At 38.6% G+C, this 19,649-nt stretch overlaps 1 protein-coding gene across 2 annotated transcripts in view; it reads right to left on the bottom strand.

The window, feature by feature from the left end:
• fbln1 (fibulin 1) overlaps positions 1–19,000 on the bottom strand; it is a 59,075-nt gene extending 40,075 nt beyond the window's left edge. Inside the window, exons 1-6 of one of the 2 annotated variants that reach the window (XM_041255274.1) lie at positions 18,757–19,000; positions 9,104–9,206; positions 2,779–2,914; positions 2,352–2,514; positions 1,205–1,255; positions 159–260 (exon numbers count right to left, since the gene is read on the bottom strand). In XM_041255274.1, coding sequence (XP_041111208.1) covers positions 159–260; positions 1,205–1,255; positions 2,352–2,514; positions 2,779–2,914; positions 9,104–9,206; positions 18,757–18,811 — 610 coding nt within the window. In that variant the 5' untranslated portion in view covers positions 18,812–19,000. The remainder of the gene's footprint in view (positions 1–158; positions 261–1,204; positions 1,256–2,351; positions 2,515–2,778; positions 2,915–9,103; positions 9,207–18,756) is intronic. The other variant, XM_041255273.1, reaches the window with a different exon arrangement.
• Positions 19,001–19,649: the final 649 nt, after the last annotated feature.

Here is a 19,649-nt window from a genome sequence, read left to right as displayed (position 1 = left end):
AATACATATCAAGAATTACAGTATAAATTAGGCTATAGGGTGCATCCTACACTCCACGCAGAGCGCCTTGACACCTTTGACACTGATTATAAAAAGGAGCAATCCTTTAGCCTTTAGTGCAACAGACACCTGTGTCCCGCAATGGTAGATACACTTACCTTCACAAGTGTGCCCGTCTGGTTTGAGCTTGTAACCTTGGAAGCAGGAGCAGGTGGCTCCCGATTCAGTCACACGGCACTGTTGTGAACAGTGAGCCGCTCCTACACACAGGACACAGACAATCCAGGATCAACATTTGCCCATATTTTACTGTAATTACACTATGTAACATAATTTTTGTTCCTGGGTAGTAAGTGTTATTTCCTAATTGCTTATGCCTCAGAAGTATAGAAAATGGCTATTATTCCCCACAAACTTTGCTTTTGTGACCAGGACAGGTAAATTTCAAAATATCACTATTTCCAATGAGAAAACGGGTGAATTTGTGTCTTTTCGTTCACATAAAGTCAGAAAAAAACAACATATGAATCCAAATTAACATGTATTTATACTAAAGTAATACAAAAATGACTACAAAAGATTTAGAAGTGAGTAGTTTTTCGAGATTTACGTAAATTTACAGTATAATCGTAAATCGCGAAAAACTACTCACTTCTAAATCTGATTTGTCCAATTATAAGTGGAATCACTCTGCCATTCCAAATCCAACTAATGTTTACATTCAGTCAAAAATGAAAGGCAAGCTTTGGTGGAAGACAAAAACTAAATTAAGACCACGTTACCTCAACAAAGAAGCTCTCCACACATCCTAATTTACATTTATCCTTCCATTCGAAAAAAAGTATATTTATTATTCTAAAAACACTGGTGATTACAAGGACATTTTACCAAAAACAAAATATTTCTTTCTAGGCTTAAAAGGAGTTGACGAAGTTAATGCAAGTCAATACTTTAAGTACAGCACAGAAACCAGACCGGAAGACACAGGTGGAGATAAAGTGGTGACGGTATGGAATGGGTCACCAGCCATGTTGTTGAGGCTGAATTATTGGGATCCTTTAAGACTGTTCAGATAATCCAGCTACTAGGAAAAGGACGACAACTGTTGTATGTCTTGTTTACTTGTGTTCCAATACTAGAATTGGTGAAGGCTCTTGTTCTGTGCAATGACATCTTTAAAACGAATGAGTTGACTTTTGCCTACCTCTACACTGGTCGTTAAGGTATGGGTCATCCTGTTCACTGGTTGCAGGCTCTGTTGACAAGAAGACAGGTTATTTCATTTTTAAGTTTGGCAAGTACTGTAGTGCAAGTATGTTATGTTGTCAATCAAGAGCATGCACTGTAGAGCACAGAAAAAAAAATAAAACACTTAATAAATCACATGAAAAGCAGTTTCAAAAATTGAAAAATCTGTGTTTAACTTTAATTGCATTTAATAAAATTGAACTTGCTCCAACATGTCTAAATTACACAGCATTTTCAATTATGTAAGATTCAAAGAAGCATGGAAGAAATAAAAGTTGCTAGAATCTGGTTAAAGAAGGATAGTCCAGTAAGAACCACCAGAGGGCAGTATTTACAAAGAAAAAAGTAGAAAATAAATTTGAATTGTACACATAAGAAAGCTGTTTTTTACAGACAGATTAGCACTGAGTTTAGACTATTTTGCAATATGTACGTTCTTTCTTTGAAGGAATTAAGCTTTGAGCCAAAGGGGTCTATATCAATGATTTAAACATAGGTAGGTCTACAGCAGATTCTTTGTTGACCTAATTCATGTGGATTGCTCTTGTACATAGTAATGTTAATAAATAGGACAATACATCAGTAAAGGAGAAAACACCAGCAGGATGAATAGAGACAGTTACAGAGTCATGCTATAAGTGTCTATGGCAATTCAATAGTTTTACAGAGGCAATGGTATTAACCACTGGTAGAATGGTACCCTAGTGTAAACATTTCTTATTTTGACATACCATACCCTTGGTAAGAACCAATATTTACAATCATTGCAATACTGAAACACAATATCAGAAAATCAATGCAGCTGTGCAGCTGTATTGGTAACATGCTGTGCAGTCCTTGTTCCAAATCAAAATGTGTTTCCAATTCTATTAATGCTATGGTCTGTTAAAGGACATGCTGCAGTTTCTTCAGATTAATATACTAGTATTCCATCCCAATTTAAACGTTTCTGTATAGGTTTTAGTTTCAGTATTGAGTGAGGATTCCAACTCCTTGCTTATTTTAAAAGGTTAATTTGGGATTTTGGGCCCAAGCCTATTGCTGACAGTGTTGTTTTTAACAATGCGATGGATTCTCAGACAACAGACACTTTGTTATTTCACCTTGTGGAGGCTGCACAGCTAGCAGAGCGGTCCCGGTCTCCTGTCCCTCGACACAGCATGCTCTGTACACCAGTCCACATTCGTAACCCAGGGACAGGTTCTGTTCACAGCTCAGACCTTGCTGCTGGGCGTTCTTTCCCAGGAGACAGCAGTTACAACACCTCTGAGAAAAGGAAAGTTAATTTAAATAATGCAAGCACTGGCTACAGCTGGCTATGAAACACAAAAAACACGGGACTTGACTTACGCTTATTATGTTGGGGCAAAATATTGTATCATTTTAAACAAATAATGAATGATGCTGCAATGCTATTGATATTTAATATGCTGTTGTTTTTGCACAAAGAACAGCACTCGAAACGCAAAGTAGCTGTAATAAAAGGCTTATATTGTGTACTTCATGTCACCTAGTGAATCCTTCACAGACCTTAATGTTCTTTGCTTCACAGCTAGTGGCGTCAGTGTACAGAGTCTCACACTCTCCGTGCTGCTTGGCCAGATTGATACCTGTTGTACAGTAGTTATCATCCTGCGCAGCAATGCAGCACTGCTCTTGTGCTATTCTGCAAAGAAAAAGAGAAAAGATAATGAAATAACTCAAAATGAAACAGGTCACCTGTGAAACAGGCAAGGATTAAAACTTTACTGCGGTACGATAAAAATACAGCAAAGTACAGTGAAGCATCGTAAAAGCAAGGTAAAGCACACGCAGACAAGGCAATTATTGTAAAGTATTATATTAAAACATTTAATTATGGAAAAGCACAGTCAATGCAAGATATAAACACAGGAAAATCAAACTTTTCTGCGCCAATTTACAATGGTAAAATGTTATAACAACAGAGTAATTCATTGCTTAGCCTACTCTGTTTCTCACTTGTTTAAGAAAATCTAGGCTTTCAGTAAAAGCCTTTTTGGATGAGCAGTAGATAGACAATGCTTTGATTCAGATACAGCAAAACACTGCTAAGTGGGAACAGATGCTATGATGCAATAGTATAATGGCCTTTCCCAAACATCTGAAGCAAAACAGTTCCTTCTGCTAAATCAGTGTAGTCCCCCTTACCCACAGCAAGCATGTGAGCGAGGAGAGGCTCCTGTAAACAACAGCAAGTAACAAGTGAAAAAGCAGACTCTCCATGCTCTAAAAATGATGTACTATGACTGGCAATACACACTGAACCTGAAAGGGGGGGAGGGGGTATGTTTAACTCAAGATTACGAGGAGTAAACAGATATAGTGTCAGTACGACAGCTAGAGTGCTTACTAACAGGATTCAGGATTGATTTTAAGGATCCTGCTTCTTACTTACAAAGCCCTTCATGAATCTGGGCTTTTGTATCTGCAGGATCTGATTGTACCTTATACTCCCAATCTCACTCTACGGTCAGCAAGTGCTGACCTTTTGGTCATCCCTGGCAGTCACTTAAAATCAGGAGGAGGAAGAGCTTTTAGTTCTTGAGTCTCTGGAACTCTATTCCAAGTGATATCAGAGGTGCAGCTACAATTGAATCTTTTAAGTCTAAAGACTAGGTTTAAAGACATATCCGTTTTTACGTGATTACTGTTAGGCTGAGCTGTTAGCCATTTGTTTTTGGGTCTTGTAAAACGTCCTGGGATGCTTCACATGAAGAGCCCTATATAACAGCAAATTGTATTGTATTGTAGTACTATTGGTTGCCTTGTGTATTTTGTTTTGTGTTGACCTGAGTTCAGTGAGAGCCCAGACCAAAACAATGACTCAAACTCACAAAGGCAAACAGAAAGATATTCATTAAGTGATCAGAAAAAGATCTGAACTCTAATAGCCCAATGGCACTGAAGCAGGGGTCTATAGCAGGGGTTGACTTCTAGGGAGCACAGCATGTGGATCAGCTCATGCAAAGATTCAGACACATGCTTTCCAAGATATACTGCAGCTTTCACTAGGTTGCCCAATCAGGTGTCAGTACTGTGCAGATGTGTGTTACCATCCATTCATGTGTAACTGCCACTTAATCAGTTGCTACTTTACTAAAGTGTTGTTTGTTACCACTCGTTATAAAAAATACACACAAAGCAATTTATACTGACCTGTCAAATTCACAAACATTTAAATTGCTTGAACAGCGAAACTGTGAACATTTTTCAGTCGTTTTGCAACAGTGCAAAGTTTGCACCTATTTTTTCAGCATGAAGACACACAATGCTAATTTTACAAACTAAACTATAATAAATAAATACAAAAAAAATACCACTTACAAAGGTAGCCTGTAACAACCCCTGCATTATTTCTGACAAGTGCTTACCTCACTGTTTAGGACCATAACCTTTTGTTAGGACTCAATTATATCTTGTAATATGTTACAACTCCTAAGATTTGCCTAGTTTTAAAGACTACCTTACCAAATGATCTTCAATGGCAATGCAGTTGGACTACAACGGCTTTACAATGATTTTGACCAAGGGGACAAGTATCAAAAGGGCAGTTACAATGGTATGAGCCGCTGGTAGACTGGTCACAGTATTTGTTACCATCCCTGTTAATAATACAGTGTTTAATGGTTTTAATAGTTTTAATAGGTTCTTCAAGGACATGTGGGTATTACAATGATTTCCCAATGGAATCTATCAGTTACTGTATGGGATTTGTGTTATCCAAGCACCCAGCTCTAACCAATAGAATTATCTTCTGCCAGGCTGACAGAATAAGTCAGTTACTTTTTTATGTATAAAGAAATAAAAAGGGTTGTAAACAAGTGCATCTGCTAAAGAAGTCTGCAGTAGAAGATATAAAATAGGAACGTATTGAAGCCTCATAAAGTTCTCTTGTGCTTGCATGACAGCTTCGATTGGCTTGCAGTGGCAGCCTGATTTACAATGTGCTTTAAGTTTGTTCTGAGTAATTGAACTTTGGCGCGCGGGGGTCGGGGGTGGGTGGGGTGGGGGGGGGGATCAGTTCTTTCTAGTTGTACAGCATTGCGTCCTCTCAACCGCTCCATTCAGACTGTTACTCAGAAACCTTTCACTAAGCTCTGGTGAAGCATTTCACATTGAATCATTCCCAAAAAATTCCAAATCTTTCCTTTTAAGGGCAGAGATTTTGTCTGATTTAATCCTTCTGGTTTCCTGTTATTCACTTTGCCTCTCAGTGCAATTTCACCTCCCAGGTATTTCCTGGATTAAGAAGCAAGTCCCTTTTCTCTCATTTATACACATTCAGGACCTTTTTTGACTGCCAACAAAAATGTTTACCACAAAAAGGCAGATAAAGTACCAAAACGCATTTTGTTCTGGTCTTGTGTCCCCCTTGAGACCCTCTGCCTTCAATTACTGTGGCATTGTGTTGAAAAATAGGACATGTTTCCATTTGCGTCATGAAACCAGTCTGTGAAACTCAATCTCATCTCATTCCAGTTTCAAACTGGGCTTGAGCCAGTTTCATCAGCAGTCTACAATGCAATCTGCAAGCAGACAAAGGTCAAAGCTGGGCTATATGCAGTGCTCCAGACAAAGTTTTTGATCACTGAGTAATTTAATCTCCAATTTAGACAAGATGTGCCAGATTTTCAAAGTGTTTACTCCAGTCTCAAGGTGTTTGTTTCTTACTTTGTAAGATTTACATTATTTGTTCTCCTTTCAAAAAATATGAGTTAAAGACTGGAGGTAACATATGGACCTATGTGAGTTAAATGTATGTTGGGAGAGTAAAATGCAACATTTCACTGTAGTCATGAGTAGAGGCAAGTCTAAATCTGCAGGATTTCCTCAGAAATCACAGAATTTGCAGGCTCAAGTACAATTTGCAGTCTTCCACAGATTTGCCATATTCTCCAGCTGCATTGTCGTCATAATTATCATTAACAGACCGCTAGCGACCTGAAATATATTACTTAGTTTTTCGGTTCTAATTTTAAATTAACAGATGTTTTATCTCCTTAAAAAAAGTATGAGTTAATTAAAAAGACTGGAGTTCTGAAACTGAGCCTGCAGTCGTAGTGGGGAGAACATCGTTCGGGGACTTCTTCCACGTCCCCATGCACATTGACGGGGTTCTCTATACTGCTCTAGCTGACACAGGCTCCACCGCAGAGTCAGATCCAGCTGGAGGCCACTACAGCGTAGCTGTGAACTGTAACCAGGAGCTGTCGCCCATATGGTGGAAGGGAATAATGACAATTCACATTGAGAAACAGGCCATGAAACATCCTGTGTGGGTTGCCCCTGTTCAAGACCCCTACATCCCAGGCCTGGACTTCCTGAGGCGTACTGGGAGCCAACTGGACCTCCTAGCGGGACTCATGCTGTTCCAGGGGGGGCCAGCGCTTGCTATGGCTGAAGCAGGGGAAGCCTTGTGAGGACTTGAATCCCACTCTCCAGCAGCCAGCCGCCAGCCGGCTCCAGCTGGGCCCAGCTCCTATGGTGGCTAAAACTGGGGACCCAGCCAAGCCCAAGGGGCAGCCCCATGGGAGACGTCGGGCCCCAATAACCAGCCGCCAGCTCCAGACAGCACAGACGGAGCCCCAGGAGCAGCCGCCAACCACCAGCCATCAACAGCCAGGCCCAGCTCCTGTGACGGACACACTGGGGGACCCCACCAACCCCCCGGGACAGCACCACAGAAGCTGTCGGGCCCCACTGCCATTTGTTTCCAGGCTCCAGCCAGACCAGCCTACATCAGCAGCCTGAATGCTTGTTGCTGCACCTCTATGGCCTGCCTCTGAAGATGCCGCACTGGCAGCAGCAACCGCGGTCTGGCGCCGTAGCTGTGAACTCCCACTTCAGGCAGTGGCTGCATTCCTCCTTGGCGCAGGAGTGACATGAAAGAGCATCTGGATTGGTGTGGCGCACTATGGCAGGATGCTCAGCAGTGAAGTCAAAGGACAGCAGCTCAATTTGTGGCAAGAGCAAAGCAGGTACATATCAATAGCACAAATCTGTATTGTGTGGGTTGGTGCTAATGAGAAGAGAAGGGAACACTGTCGTTATTGCAGATTGGGTTATGGTTATTTTGCACCACGCTGCACTTTTATTTTTCTGTGTTTTAGTCTTTTAATACATCGTTCAATTTGTAAATCCAACCATCCTGGCAAGCCTCCATTTGTATTTTGTTACAATACTAATTCTTTATTGAAACTGCTTTCTTTTTAGTAATCAAGCATTACAATTAAAAGTCTTAATAGACATTATTTTATAATAAATACCTTTTTAAAAGATTTATTTTTTGTACCAAAAATTATAAAACAGTTTAACCAAATCGTGTGTAATGTAAGGCTTTTAACAGGAGCTACATGACTATATTGTCATTTCAGTTATCGGTCTGTGATGTTGCTTGGCTGTATAATATTGTGTTTTTGCCACTATAGAATACTATTTAAGAAAATGTAAAAAAGCAAGAGACAACAGAACACATATAGCTTCCTGTTTGTGCTCTGATATACAGTACTCTTGGCATCAGAAACTAAAATACTTTATCTACAGCAGGGGGGAAATTCTGAACAAAAAAGTGCAGGTATTCATATGCGCAGCCGGGTGTAAACATTAAATAATACAGTCAGTTTATGTGCCAATAATAAATACTTCTAAGACATATAGATATCGGTATATGAGAACTGTTTTTATACAAAATTAGCCTTAAAAAATAACTGATACAATATAACCAATTCACCTTAAACAAATTAGTTGAAAACACTGAGTTTTGTGCCCTCTGTATCACTCAGTCATGTACTGTAATGTAACACTTAAGCTAAACCTTAAATGGTAAATATCAAGAAATATTACACTATGCAGTAACTGCTGTAGAGAGGGAGTTTTATTTCAAGATATCCTAAAAAAAGAGATGTAAAATTAAAAATTGTATAAAAATAAACAAACAAAAAGGTCTTAGTCAAACAATGCACACCAGGGGTTGAATTTTGTAATGTTACAGGCACTACCATAGGCGGCGCGGGTATAAGAGGTTATAAATCGCCCAAACCGTCACATGAAATTGTTCTGACCAACACAAAAAATATTTGTGAGAGAAGATCGATTTTTTCCGCAAGAGCGCAAAACAGGTCTAACTAACATATTCCTCGTTTTTCTACTGCGCAACCGCCATACCGCTAGGGCAGCTGGGATATCAAAATCAACACTGTAGACTGAGATACGGGATTTAGTTGCATTTCAATGTCATTGGAGGAGACAATGCTTGGCTGGTTTAACGTAAATTCTTCCCGCCGATCTGAGCCCCCCATACCGCTGCAGGAGGCAGCCGACGAAAACTCTTCGTTGAATACTTTTCGTTCATTCCCTTACCTGGAACATCCTCTTCACAATTTCTACATTTATTCAAATTGCTGTTGCCTACACAAACAGCTTGATCTGAATCTGATTTTACAGAACTTGTGGCAAAATATTTTCGTACACATCATATATGGTTTTCCTATTGCATACAGCACAATGCTTTTATAAGGGAGGTGATAGAAAGCAGACTCATAAGCTACAATATACAATGCCAATGATCAGACACAAGCTATAAGAACCCTGGGCAAGAAACAAAACAGAGTGAGTAGAAAGCTAGATCACTGCTTATTGAAATACAACAGCACCCAATACTAGCAGAATTGTACTATGCTGCTGTATCTGTGCACTGATAGTGAACTGGGTAATCTTTGCAAGACCCTGTCCTCACCTGTAGCCTCTAGGGCACCAAACTTTCTACATATACACAAACAGAATTCCACTAAACTGTTTAATCAAGGGAGCAGGAGAAAGATAACAGGTTACTTACCTACACATTTGTGAGTCTGATGCAAGGGCCCTACAATCCTGCCTCTGACCAGCCCATTCCTGTCCATTTGCACAGCAGTCATCCAGTGTGATCTGCGCATTCACTGCATGAAGAGAAAACGCAATTGGCATGTTGAGTTTAATGTGTGGTTTAACACCATTAGAGGTATGCCATCTCAACAGCCAGAATATTTGTTTTTCCATGCGTATATTGTACCACTTGTATTTTATTCATCATATAAAGTACTCACATGTATTTTGGCGGTGTTCTGTATGATGGAGGTACTGTAAAATGTAACACTGCATCTAAAAAAGTAAACTGACAAACTATTTGAACACAAAAAAAACTTGAAGTACTGCCAGTTATAATCCTTTAATTTAAAGATTGTATTCATTTTAATTTTACTTTCTCCAGTATCTAAACAAGGATTTTACTAAACCATACCCACGAGAAATGCATGCATGTATGCAGCATATTTTATTATGAACTTAGAAAAGTCACATGACTTCATGCCAGAGTGCAGATTTTAGGTTGACAAGACTTACAAATCATGCGGCTGGATTCCAGAATAAACAGGTTCCAGGTTGCAAAGGGGATCGCACCACTAATTTTAATAAGGATTTGGTCGGAAGCCAAAAATGATGCTGAATTATACAGAATGATGTCTGTACAGGATCTGGGTTAGACAGGTTTTACTATAATATTACTTTACCGGGCTCTATGTATCATTGATTTTTATTTCGTATCTTGACTTTTCAGAGGTTCGTAGACCTATCCGCAATGTATTAAAGTACTTTTTACTCCTGTAACTTAGTTTCATCCCTGCTGCGGTAGTTTCATTACGACTGTTCGTTTCAAATTCCTTTCGGAAGTAAATGTACGAATTTCATCATAATATCAAAGTTTCGCTTTTACTCTTGATGTATCATCATTTTTGGCTGATTTACGACTTCGGTTTGTGCCTGTTATTTTACGCATGCCTCTCACTGGTGTATAGTCAACTACCTGTTCGTATGTGAAACTCCCTGTTTAAACGTTTGCTTGCATTTAGTTACTTTAAAAAAAAGAAAAAGACCCCCCCCCCCCCCCCCCCCCCCCCCCCAAAAAAAAAAATGTATTTATTAATGCCTTATATTAATGTCTATGTTAAATAGCAATGGCATAAACACATTTTGTTTTGGTTTATTTTATATTTGAATGTGCTTTATTTTAAACTTACATAAACGACTATTCCACTTTACTACTTGGTGGTAGAATGAAAGACTTTGACACGCTGCTCCTTCTAATTGCTTTAGGTAGGAAAAATATCAAACCGAAACCACGAGATGCTTCACATAATCAAAACAAACTATACAGGTAACACTACTCGGAAGCAAACATTTTACACGTAGTTTGAAAGCAAGTAGAGCAAAACAGCATTCATTTTTTGTCTCATCACAAACAGTAAAATTGTGAAATCGTCCCTTGGTAACTCTAATGGAAAAAACATATATTTTTCATATATGGTAGAAAAGTATGATCTTTATATTTTTTATTGTGACAGGGTGGCGTGTGGTGACGTCAGGCCAGATGCAGGAATCGAAACACACACAGGCAGTACTGCAGTGAAAGAGACGCGGAGTGTGCTGTTTTTATTTAAATACAAAAATAAAATAAAAAGTTCAAACAGAAAACACTGTACACTGCAGTAGCCCTCACGGTTCCTTTAAGTTTCTTTTTTTTCTGATACTCCCTTGGTCACATTCTGCACAGGTTTTTTCATGTGAATGGGACTTCCCATCCATGCTGCAACACAAATACAAAACATATGGCTACACTATCAAAACAGTAACAGAAACACAGCTATCACCATCATTTTTACACATAATAATAACTAGAACTACCAGGCAGTTTTACGGGTCCCAAGCCCCAGTATCAGTACCCGTCTAAGCGTGTTTAGTTCTCAATGTGCCAAGTTTAAAATCAGCAACTTCAACTGTTCCACAGAAGAAGCCTTTGGCTGGGAAGCCTAACAACAACAACAATAACAAAAACATATGTTTTAATAATGTTCAGGGCTTTCTACCACCCTGCTACATTCATATATAGAAATTGGCCCCTTTTTTATATTTAAAATATCTGGGATATATTTAAAATATATTTTCGTCTGTAATCCATATATTTATTTTATATGTTGAAACTATATGGGGCATCATATATTTTCATTAGTCTGTAATCACTATAAAATAAATACATGGATTACAGACGAAAATATATTTTAAATATATCCCAGATATTTTAAATATATAAAAAGTAGACCACTTTCTATATATGAAAAGTATAAGGATCATGCTTTTCTAACATATGTTTGTTAGATAAGGGAATAGCTGATCAATTTTTTGAATCTGGCTTTTTGTACATTTAACATGTTATGAGATGACAATATAAAGAAAATACATAGTTGTTATCATCTGCAATACACACACCCAATGTTTAATTTTTTAAGTTACTATATTATTGTATTATTATATTCTGTTATTTTAACTGCTTCAGAGTTAGTGCGGCCTCAGTGAATTGAAGAAAATAAAAGAAAAGTGTTTCACTCTGCAAACATGGTAACCCAAAATTACATGAATAATGCAAAAAACTAAAACACTGATACAAAATCCAAGCCGAACGACTGGACAAAGCTCACGTATATTCAGTATTTTCTCAAATTGCCTACAGTCGGAGCACAGTGCAGTGTCTCCTACAGCATGGTGTGTTGGCTGAACAATAATACTGTACAGTACCGGTTAGAAATTAAAATTACTGATGTAGTGCACAGACAAATGAAACACTCCAAAAAGTATTTACCTCTGTAGCCTGCTGTATGTACTTATTTCTTTTACTAAAATATACATATAGACTGAAAAAAAAAATTTCTGCGATATTCTTAAATTAAATTAAAGCACTGAAAGCATGTAGGGAAGCATGGTTAGGGTGCAGAATTACCGTGCATGTGTACCACGTTAAACTTCCATATATAGAAACACAATTAGTTTTATTCATGCTTTCTGTTTTTGGGGACCCTTTAGATTTTGGTTTGTTTTTGCTGTGCCTGTGGTCTGTTTGCGCTACACTATTACATTGTAATGTGTATTCCACTTCTTGAAGTTCTACATTTTGACTTTCGGCGTTGCAAATCTATTTATAATGAGATGCAAACTCCAATCTCTCGTGTACAATGAGCAGTAATCTATGCCATTCGTAAACTTGCGGTGAAATTAAGACAGTTCACAACATAGAGTTGCTTAGTAACTCAAACAAGGACGGAGGCTACGAATTTGAAGTATTTAGGAACATGTAAGTAATATTAGGAGGCCACACAGAGCCCACCCTTAATTTATATATACAGTACTAGGGGTGCATAAGATAATTTCTTCCCCACTAAAAAATTGCAATGAAAAATGTAACTCTTTCAAGGTAGAATAAATTATTTTTATACTGGTCTAATTACAGAAATTGCACCTTGCTCAGGTTAGCTCAAATATGCTAGTGACTCAGGCATGCCAACAACCCATTACAGTAATTATGATTTCCATTACATGAGAGTAGATGCTAAAACTTCATGCTGATTTGAACTCGGCTCTCGCCAAGATAAGCACCAACTAAGACGTAGCTTTACAGTAAACTAATGTGATCCATCGGCATCTCCATCCGTGTTTCTTTCCATCTATGGATGTAGATATCCTTCTGCCTGGTGTTGATGGCTGAAGTGTAATACTCCAGGGATCAGCTTATTTAGTCTCCCCAGGGCATCAGCACACACAACAGCTGTGATGCTGGCTCCGGGGATCAACCACAGTGCGGTCTCCCCAGCGCATCAGCATGACAACCGTCTGGATTGAGCTAAGTAGGGTACATCTCTGGGGTCTTCAAGTGGGCACCTTCCATCCTCAATGTTTCTTCGACTAGCCCACAACACCTCAAGAGGGCTCGACAGTCATTCTGGCATCACCCCATTGTCCCCCATTTACTTACCAATACATCAGCGTTGCTTTCTATCTATTGTGCTTGAGATCCCCAGCCAGAATCTTTCCATCTTAACCACAGCCAGTTGCTGCTCCTTTCTGCTGCTTCAGGTAAGTTTTTCAATGTGCGACTCAACTCTTGGCCACTGAACCCAACATCTCTGAGAAACCGGGTTGTAGAGTGTGCCACAAATCCTCGACAACCCATCTCCACTGTATAAACCCCGTCCGCTTCAGCAGCTAGTTGAGCATACCGAAGTTTCTTCCACTCACCCACAGCATCCTCCCATGGCACTGTTAACTCTAACAGATGAACAAGGTGTGCTAATCTAGACCACAAGACAGTGTCTGGTCGAAGGTTACTGGTGGCAATCTCAGTTGGAAAAATAAGCCGTTGACCAACATCTACCAGCATTTTCCAGTCTCTAGCCGCTTCCAGTTGTCCTGGGCGAGGCTTCGTTTTAACACCTTTTCTTGGTGGTTGCTCTCCTGGATGAAGGAGTATTGTCTTTTGTGTGTAATGCTTTGATGGAACTGGTGGCAACTTATTGGTCAAGTTACGCTTGTCTTCCAATGCTAAGTAAACCGTCCTTGGCTAAGACCCACCTTACATCCTGTCAAAATGTGTCTTAATGTTGCAAGTGATGAACACAAAGGACATGATATATCCTCATCCATCCAGAGGTTTAGGTTCTGTGGTGATGGGAGAACATCATATGTTGATCTGATGAGGAAACTGATCCTGCTCTCTTCCACTGTCCATGAGTCTTGCTAGCCAACCTTGCGTTGTTCCACACTCTCCCATCTCATCGATTCTCCCTGCTTGGCCTGGGAAATAGCCTTTACACACCTCATCCTCTCTTCATGCTTTTGCGCCTCGTTGACCACAGGCTTCCTACATTGCGCTGGGGTTGCCTTGTGCCATGTAGGAGGAGCTGAACTGAGACCAAGTCCCCCTCTTCCATTCTGCACTTGCCCCATAATATCACTGATTCGAAGGGCAGTCTTTGCATCTCCCACGACTTTCTTTGCCACCCACTTTCTTCCAGTTTTCAACACAGGTGCTGCCTCCCTTACACATTTGTCATGTGAATCTACTGATGTCATTTCCAGTCAAACTTTGGCGCAATTAAACTCCTCCATTAGAGCAGAGATTGGTAGCTGCAGTATTCCTTTACCATAAAGGCCCACTCTGCTGAGGCAGCATGGAACTCCCAACCATTTCCTGACATATGAACTGATTAAAGCTTCCAGCTTCTCAACTGTTGTCAAATAAACATCGTACACAGTCAGTGGCCACAGCAGCCTTAGCAGTAGACCAAACTGAAAGCACCAGAGCACCCCGTCGTACCACCTCCCAAGATTTTTCACTGGCTTCTCAGACGCTGTTGGTATTGCCTCACCATTAATGTAGAACCTTTTATCTACTAGTTTACCATTAATTATAGAGATGTTCCTTGATACAGATTGGTCTTGAATTGCATAAATAATAAAGAATGAATACCCTGAGGCAATAAAGAAACAATGGAATTTTAAATAAACAGTTCAGACTGCCAAATCCTACTTAAGAGTGATCTCAATTAGAACATTTTTTAAAAACCTCAGACACACATTAAAAAAACACTGTAAAATGTTACGACAGCTCACATTTTTCTACGGAACAGGGGACTATGCCAGACTGCCTGTGGCACATTATCAGGCTTCCAAAAGTTTCCGAAACATTTTTCTGTAAAAAGTGAGTCTATTTAATTAATCTAAATCATGGCACATCTTACAACGATCTTCCCTTGCTTTTTACACAGGAATTAATAGCACTGCTGTTTTTTATAACCTTCATAAACAAGGAAATTATTTTAATGATCCAAATAGCTGTAGTATATTGGTAAGTGTGTTATGTAACATATTTCCTGCATAGAAATAAAAGAAATAACATGACACACACCCAAAATAACTTCTTGTAGAAATATGTGTGGCATGGTTTGTCGTGTTTTACCATATCTATCTGGGCTTTACAATGCTTACCTATAGACTTTACCAAGCTTTCACTGTGTTTTATTACACTGCTATGCTTTTAGTGTGGTAAACTTTTATTGGGAAGGGTGAAGATGCAGGTATTTTTGAAGAGAAAGGTGATGCTGGGGGAGGGGGAAGGACAACGCATGGTGGGTTTAATACTGCCTGTCCCAGCAGGGAATAGAACTGGGAAATCTGTAAAGCCCATTTGTCACACACTAGGGGGTGGCATTCTAAACATTCAAAAGGACTCTCTCCACAAGAGTCACACTACATTGTGGGACGTGGTAAACAAGTCCTAGTAATTTAGTTGCCTGGATTGACCCTCAACTTTCTTTTGGCACCCATACTGTTGTTATGCTAATGAGAGGTGATGTTTTTGTTCCAAATGCATTATGTTGCCATTGCTGGTGAAGCTCTAGCACATTGGTTTACATCATGCTATTGTCTACAGGCGAATAGTTTGTGTATGTTGGCTTTCACCACACAATAGAAGATGATTTCATTGTGTATACTTAGTCTTTACTGATTGAAAGACTGATTAAAGTTTCAAGTTATGACTATTATTTTCCATTAATCTCTGTTCATCCACAGGACTATACCAAAAATGTCTACAACATGGCTGTACAAAAGAGGGTTCTTGAGCTCAATATGACTGTTGAGGTAAAGCGTGGATGTCAAGTCTCAAGGTTTACCCATGAAACTCACAGTTTTTCACAATTTTGAGAGTGTCATGGCCATGCAATGGATTCTTACGTCTGTGCCTAAGTTTGTGATTGTTTGCGACGCTGCCAAACCCTTTATACATGATACAGCGGTAAATCCACTACAACTGTACAAACGTATTATTTCATTTTGGGGGGAGGGGGGTTACCATAAAGAGGTGTACATTACTATTCTATATTCCTGTAGCTGCTACGCAAACTCCCCCCTTACTCCAAAGATAAAATTGCCTTGTCTCAAACTGATGGTTTGCCTGTGCAAGCCTTCTATGTTTCTGTACACAACATGTCATTACTCGGGCAGAGTCGAAGGAGAGGCTGTCGGACTGTCACTGTCTCGTTCACACAGAAATTAATACAGAAATAAAAGAGAAATGGAAATCAATGAGAATTTAATTATTAAAGTCGAAAAATATAATGATCTCTATGATGCCTGTGTCAGTGGTTATAAAGACAATACAAAGAAAGACGCCACATGGTAAGAAATAACAGAACAATTGGAAATTGATGGTATGTCTATCTCTCTTTATTTCACCTTAATTTTAGTCAAAGTGACGGGGAGCGCCACACACTGGTTTCGTATTTCTGTAAAATGACGATTCTTTGTTTGAATAATGTTGACCAATAATAATAATCACATTCACACACTAACTGAAGATTTTATTAAAACTGAAAATCAATAAAAAAAAGTATATTAAACTAATTTTTTCAGTATTTACAACGAAATATGTGTAAATGTATTCCTTTTTATTGATTTACATGTTCAACCAGATCACATATAAACATTCACTGTTAAATGTCATTTTTTTAGTGTGCAAAGTACCCAGACTATTTTTTTGTTTTATTTTGTCTCCACAAAAGAAGCACAAGCAGACAGTTTTTCTTTTCATGACTAGCTACAATTGTGGGTTTTTTTTACGTACTCGTGCTGTATTCATGTTGTTTGCTTAGCTCACGGTCTGCACAGCCCTTAAGTCTAGGTCAGATGCATAGCTGTCAGCCATGTGTAAAAATCTTTTTGCAATCCCAAGGTTCTTCAGCAGGGGTCTCACTGGTATGAACACTTAGGGGTTGACATGTATGGGTAAAGGCAGTATTCATATGCACTGTCAGATTACACTGGACAGTGACAGGTGACAGTATGACACAAACAAATTGGCCTCAGCATGCAGAATAGCAGATCTTCTTACCATTTTGGTACAAAGAAAGGAACATACATTTGTATAATGTCCTTTATATGGCTTTGTAATCACTGTGTAGCCACTGACAAAGAGAATACCATGTGGTAGAAAGAAGGAAGCCACAGGTTTAACACCCATGCTTTAATCTCAGTGCCATGAGATCTGTTTTATGTATATATAGTACTAAAAATAAACATAGTAATAGATTTAGGCAAATGTTTAAATGTGCAATGGAGTACTTGTACATAGGAATATTTCCACATATGAGGAGGCACTTCGACTCATCAGTATTTAGCCTAAAGGTGGCTCCTTTAAAGATGTTATAAAAACTTTAATCAATTCCCTGCCAGTATTCAGATACAGATAGTACTGCCTGTCTGATTGCCTGCTGAGCCACCTCAACCATTCAGCAGCACCTGGTGCTCATTGTAAGTGCCCTGTCCAAACACTGCCCTGGTCTGCTTACTGTAGCTTTTGAGATCTGAGGTTTCAGGGTGTTAACACTGCAGGTCAAATTAGAGAATGTTTCAAGAGACGTGAAATACATTTAGCTTGCAAAGAAAAGAAGCTAAAAGATTGATTTGTCATGTTTGTCTTGTAAAAAAAAAAAAAAAAAAACAGCACCAAGGGAACATTTCAGTAGTGAGTGGGCATTCCAGTTGAGGGACAACGTCTGGGTCTAGTATATAATTAACAGGGGGGTCACTGCCAAAATATCCAGGCTGAGCAGGTTTCTTTGCAGAAATTAGAGAACTCTATGGAATGTTACTGGGCAATGATCACAAAGTGCCCAATTTATAGTCTACACAATATTTAAATATACAAATTAAAAATAATGTAGACAGTTCCTCTGAATATGCAGCTAGTGACTGCTTTTCAAAACAGCCTGCTGGAGTTTTCTTTTCATCAGTTTCTAGTATTTTAAACATGCAATTCCCTTAGAGACCAGGTGATCCACAAATGTGGTCATGTCATTCTATGGTAAATTATTAACATGCCAATATGTGTTAATATATTTATGTCATCAAAAATGGCCTTAGGGGATGACATACTGTACAACTATGGACAAATGTTTTGCATCTCTTATAATTTTTTTGATTGTAATTACATTCTGTATTGTTCAGCAGGTCTCATTCCACTGTGTGAAACAAAATTGGTTAATTCTATTGGGTGGTGCAAAACCTTTGTCCATAGCTGTGGAGGTTGTTATATATTATGATTTGATCAAAACGCATTTTGCATGACACACGATAGTTTGAAGTGTTAACGTGAACAACGAATGAAGCATTACCAAAATTCACGTACCAAAATTCGCAGAGCAAAAAAAAAAAAAAAACGCTTACATTAAAACAGAAAAAAGGTAACTGTTTACTTACTAGAAAAAATAAATATACAATAATCGCTCACGGGTATTCAGACACAGGCTGGCTGGCGCTCTCTCTCTCTCTCTCTCTCTCTCTCTCTCTCTCATATATATATATATATATATAATTGTATTTTACTGTGACAAACAAAGGTTAACAAGCAACAAGTCTAATTAAATTACACAGCAATAAGAACTAGGCACGGGATATTGATGTTTAACCCCTAATTAATGCAAAGCGGTGTTAATCGATATTTTACCAGTAATCATATATTAAGAGAGTGAAAAGAACCGTCAAAGCAAGCAACGAACTTTTAAGAGCTAATTAGTCACCGGTCTATGCTCTGTAATACTTCTACGCATTTGATAGTGTCACTCTTACCTTGAAAAATGAGAATGCCACAGAAAGCAAATGATAACAAGTTTGAGGGTCCCATGGAAAACAACGGAAAGTAGCTCGTCCAGACAGAAGATCTTTCTTGGTATGTTATCGGTATGTTTTAAAGGAAAAATGCCTCTTGTATAAAGTGCGGGTTTCTTTCTTTTTCTCCTAGTCTGGGCAGAAGGGGTTTCAAAAGCACGCCCTTAAGAAGAATGGCACCAGAATGTTCTCGCTACAAATTCTCTCGCAAGTTGATTCTAATTATCCTGACTTTTGGTAAGACACCCGGGGCGAGGGGGGCGGGAGGGGACTGATTGCCAGATACTAGTGTAGTGTTTATTTTAACTGTCAGAGAACCATACATTTCTTGTAAGTGCTAAATTGACGTCATGGAACCGTCCTGTCCCTTACAGAAAAGACAATCACTATTGTTGTATTGATACATTATTGTATACAGTATCTGCGGCATTGAAAACGTTCTTATTAAGGTCTGCACAGCACTGTATAATGTGTATTTTTAAGTAGCATACTGTTTTAAGTCGTATGCTATCACTATATATATTATATATATATATATATATATATATATATATATATATATATATATATATATATATATATATATATATATATATATATATAGTAGTCCCTGTTGTAATGGATTGTACAACTTCTAAATTTGCATATGCAGAACAAAAAAAGGGTTATTCAATTGTGTTAAATAATAATTCCAGATGATGCTTTGAGCGTGGTAAGTTAATACATTATATTTTGTGATTTATATTTTTAAACGTTGAGTTTTGTTCAGTTGGAGGAATGAAAAAACTCACAACAAATTAATCCTAGTTTAAAAACAGAACATGACTTATTCTAACAGTTAACCCTATTGAACA

This window comes from Polyodon spathula, chromosome 7 (genome assembly GCF_017654505.1).
Source record: "Polyodon spathula isolate WHYD16114869_AA chromosome 7, ASM1765450v1, whole genome shotgun sequence".
Lineage (NCBI taxonomy): Eukaryota > Metazoa > Chordata > Actinopteri > Acipenseriformes > Polyodontidae > Polyodon > Polyodon spathula.
This window is presented reverse-complemented; position numbering and strand designations above follow the sequence as displayed.